This window comes from Prunus avium, chromosome 3 (genome assembly GCF_965620075.1).
Source record: "Prunus avium chromosome 3, drPruAviu1.hap1.1, whole genome shotgun sequence".
NCBI lineage: Eukaryota > Viridiplantae > Streptophyta > Magnoliopsida > Rosales > Rosaceae > Prunus > Prunus avium.
The window spans coordinates 13,840,084-13,844,271 of NC_142286.1; the positions used below are offsets into that span (position 1 = coordinate 13,840,084).

The 4,188-nt window shown below is 36.9% G+C and overlaps 1 protein-coding gene across 1 annotated transcript; it reads left to right on the top strand.

Annotated features, from left to right (window-relative positions):
- Nucleotides 1-730: 730 nt before the first annotated feature.
- Nucleotides 731-2,795, top strand: LOC110759330 (zinc finger protein MAGPIE). Its single transcript, XM_021961384.2, has 3 exons — nt 731-970; nt 1,071-1,467; nt 1,767-2,795. Exons 1-3 carry the CDS (start codon nt 847-849, stop codon nt 2,641-2,643), a joined length of 1,398 nt encoding a protein of 465 aa, XP_021817076.1. The 5' UTR covers nt 731-846; the 3' UTR covers nt 2,644-2,795.
- Nucleotides 2,796-4,188: the final 1,393 nt, after the last annotated feature.

Sequence of the window (4,188 nt, forward strand, 5' to 3'; positions counted from 1 at the left end):
CCAAAGCTTTTCATAATTTCGAATGTAAAGTTGTCTGAAAACCGTTCATTTGAGAGTTTGAAAAGATAAAATAAAGCATAGCAAATGTTCAAAGTAACTAATAGGAGTTGTGTAGTTTATAACATTATCTTGGTGCTGCCGCCCAAATTCATTCTCATCTGTTCAATGGTAAGTATCCTACCATGGTGGTAAACGTAAAACCAAAGAAATATTACAATCTACAATAATATACAATTGCTTTTGAACACATATGTATATATAGATAATATATATGTCAGCTAGCTAGCTAGGTTTCCTTCAAATATTTGAGTGGGGCTCTCTCAAAGAAATATTAAATTAAAGAAATTAGTGTCACATACATAAAAAAAATAAAATAATAAATAAAGACAGTGGATTATAAATATTGAAAAACTAAAGGCAAACAAATTATGGGATAATCATTCGAAATGGGAAATGGCATGTAGACTAAGCTTTTTCCCGGCCTCATCATATGTGTCATCATGCACCTTTGCTCTTCAACTTTCTCTTGCCTTCCTGCCCCTCCTCCCAACTTTAACTTTTTACCGCCTCTCAAAAAATATATTATTCCATTCCTCCTAAAAAGTAGATAATTAAAATGACTGCAACGAGAGAGAGAGATATATATATATAATATATATATCATATCGTGTATATATTATAGCTTTTGTTGTTAGGGTTGAAACCGCATATAATAACACCATTACTCTTGGGTTTTCTTCCAAATCTTAAGTCTCTAACTAATGCTATTCTTGGTGAGAGCTTGTCTTTTTCTTGTCAAGGTGTCTGAGTCAAAACTGAGAAGAGAAAGCCTTGAATGTTTGAAACATGGCTTTAAATGAAGAATCAATTCCACCAATGAATGGGTTTGTTCAAGACCCAGCTGCTGGATCCATTAGCCCTCCTCCTCCTCCTCCTGCGAAAAAGAAGAGAAACCTCCCAGGAAACCCAGGCAAGCTTCTTTCATTTCCTAGTCAAATTCATTTTTAATTATTTTCTGTTTTTTCCATGTATATGTACATACATATGCTTATATACATACGGATGTACAGATCCTGAAGCTGAAGTAATAGCCTTGTCTCCAAAGACTCTGATGGCCACCAACAGATTCTTGTGCGAAATATGTGGCAAGGGCTTCCAAAGAGATCAAAACCTGCAGCTCCATCGTCGCGGCCACAACCTTCCATGGAAGCTGAAGCAGAGAACAAACAAAGAACCGAGGAAGCGCGTGTATGTGTGCCCTGAAAAGAGTTGCGTCCACCACCACCCGTCCCGGGCTCTCGGAGATCTGACGGGCATCAAGAAACACTTCTGCCGGAAACATGGGGAGAAGAAGTGGAAGTGTGACAAGTGCTCCAAGCGATATGCCGTGCAGTCAGACTGGAAGGCTCACTCAAAGACCTGCGGCACTCGGGAGTACAAATGTGACTGTGGGACTCTATTTTCACGGTACATACCCTCCTATTTTAATTCATTCATTTCCTAGATTAATTTTAATTTTATAGATATTGGTTTAAATTATATATGCGTTAATATATGTGTTGTTATATATATATATATATATATACACAATTTTTATTATTATTTGTTTTTACAAAATTAACTCAAATGCATTTTCAATCAATGGTCATTTATTTATTTACATTTTGTGAAGTGCTATTTTCCATGTTTTTAAGAGCCTCTAATAATTAGTTTCTATTTTCCAATTTAGTCGTTGTGTAATATATAATTTTGTGGTTGACATGCAGGCGTGATAGCTTCATCACTCACCGGGCCTTCTGCGATGCGTTGGCTGAAGAAACAGCTAGAGTAAACGCAGCATCCAATATGAACAACATTCCGATGGGTGGCAATATCAATTATCAGTACATGGGTTACTCAATCGGAGCAGTAGCAGGGCCGAATAATAACATCACGGCTCAGCAATATTTTTCTTCCATTTTCAAGCCAATGATCTCAACCCATAACAATATTGATGATGAGGCATCCCGCGGGCTGTCTATAGGGATGATGGGCGGCAATAACAATTACAATAATAATAAGAATCATGATCATCATCGTCCTTGTCCTCCACCGTCGGATTATGATCAGATAGATAATTGGGTTGTTGGAAATAAGCAGCTGATTTCATCACCATCACCTTATTCAATCTCAAACAGCAATGCTCCTCATCATCAAGAAAGCATTACTTGTACTAGCACTGCTAGTAGTAGTTGTTCTAGTTCATCGCTTGCTTTAATTAGCAATAATATAATAAGTGATGTTCCTTCCTTGTACAGCAGTAATATGTCAGCCACGGCTTTGCTGCAGAAAGCCGCTCAAATTGGGTCAACAACTTCGAGTGAGGAGACATTGCTGGGGAGTTTTGGGATGAATAATATCAGCAAAGTTTGTGGGCTCTACGGAATTACTAGTCCGGATGATCATGGTCATGATCATCATGCCAAGCGCCGCAGCATACAGAATTGTAGTGCGGCTACTACTACTACTACTAATGATCATCATCATCAACAAGAAACTATTGCTGCAGGAGGAGGAGGTGGTCAAACTAGGGATTTCCTTGGTGTTGGTGTGCACGCCATTTGCCACTCAACATCACCATCAATAAACGGGTATTGGACTTGATGAATTTTTTGTTTGTTTTTTTTGGATCAAACTATATGGACAAGAAAATGTTTAAGTAGAGCTAATATTGTAATAAAGAGAAACGAGATGAAGTACTACTTGAGAGTGAGAGAGAGAGATGTATGAAAGCAAGGGCCGTTCCCACAGAGATTGTAATCTAAAGCGATGTTTATCAATGTCACACAACGAAAACTAAAACAAACACGAAAACAAAAGAAAGTTGAAGCCACAAGGACTTCCACACACACTCCACACCAAGGGGGTTTTGATTTGATTTTGTAAATAAAACAAAGCAAGAAAAAGAAAAGAAAAGAAAATTTAAATTAGACTTTGAGAAGAATTGGTTTTAAATCGGTTGAGAACAATAGCTAGGACTCACTATCCACCTCCAAACAATCAATCAATTCATAAACAACAATGGATAATCAATTTCCAGCAAGCATATGATGACGACACTCACAACACGACACTCACAACAAGATCTTGGCATTTGACTCGAGTTGTATGATTCTCTCTTAAGTGTATGTTAAGTGTATGACATTTACATCAATACTTGTATTCTTAATTGAAATCCAATATGATATTTACTCAAATTAACAATCAAGAATTCATTAAGAGCAAAGAGAATATGATTGTCACAAAAACCCTAAAACATGGCATTTGTTATTAGGAATTCAAGAATAGATTTCTCATAATTAGTTCTTAACCCAATTATTCGTTGCAAATAAGAACACGGTCAATATGACAATTGACCGATGTTCTACAACAATTTAATTCCAATACATGTTTCAAATTTAGCTACTCAAAGAAACAGTTTAATCATCACGTTGTAACAATATGATTTAGACATGTTTATGTCTTATCTTTCCAACCATATATGGCATGTAGCTTGCAAAATTCGAGAAGGCTTATGTTTCTTCACATTCAAGCAACATGTACGAAACTATCCTGTCGGCACGTGGGCTAACTTTACTACGTGCATGACGTGGAAACTAGTCGGGTTCTTCGTGCTGGTAGCACTGAAATTTCTCAGCATCAAGTCTGCTTTCTAATATTAGACTTGTATTTTAGCTAAGAGTCATCGGGTATCCTACCCTTTGAGTTGTAATAAATGGCTTATGCCATTTTATTCAGTTCATTATGATGTTTAGGATGTTCCCTTATTTCTACTGCATGGGGAGTTTGCTGGTTTATGTTATTTATGGATGATTTCACTCGTATGATGTGGTTATATGAGATGAAAAATAAAAGTGATGTGGTCGATATCTTTCAGCGTTTCTATCAGATGATTTAGACTCAATTTATGCTCCCTATCAAGGTTTTTCGATCTGATAATGGTGGATAATTTGTTAATTCGGCGTTATCCTTGTTTTTTCACACTAAGGGTGTCCTCTATGAGACTACTTTCCCTCAAACACCATAAGAGAATGGGGTTGCTGAATGTAAAAATGAGCAGATACTTGCACTGCTCATGTTCTATGTTCATCTCCATCAGAATCATAGGAGTAAGCTGGACCCTTGTGCTTTCTGCTGTGTTTTTCTTGG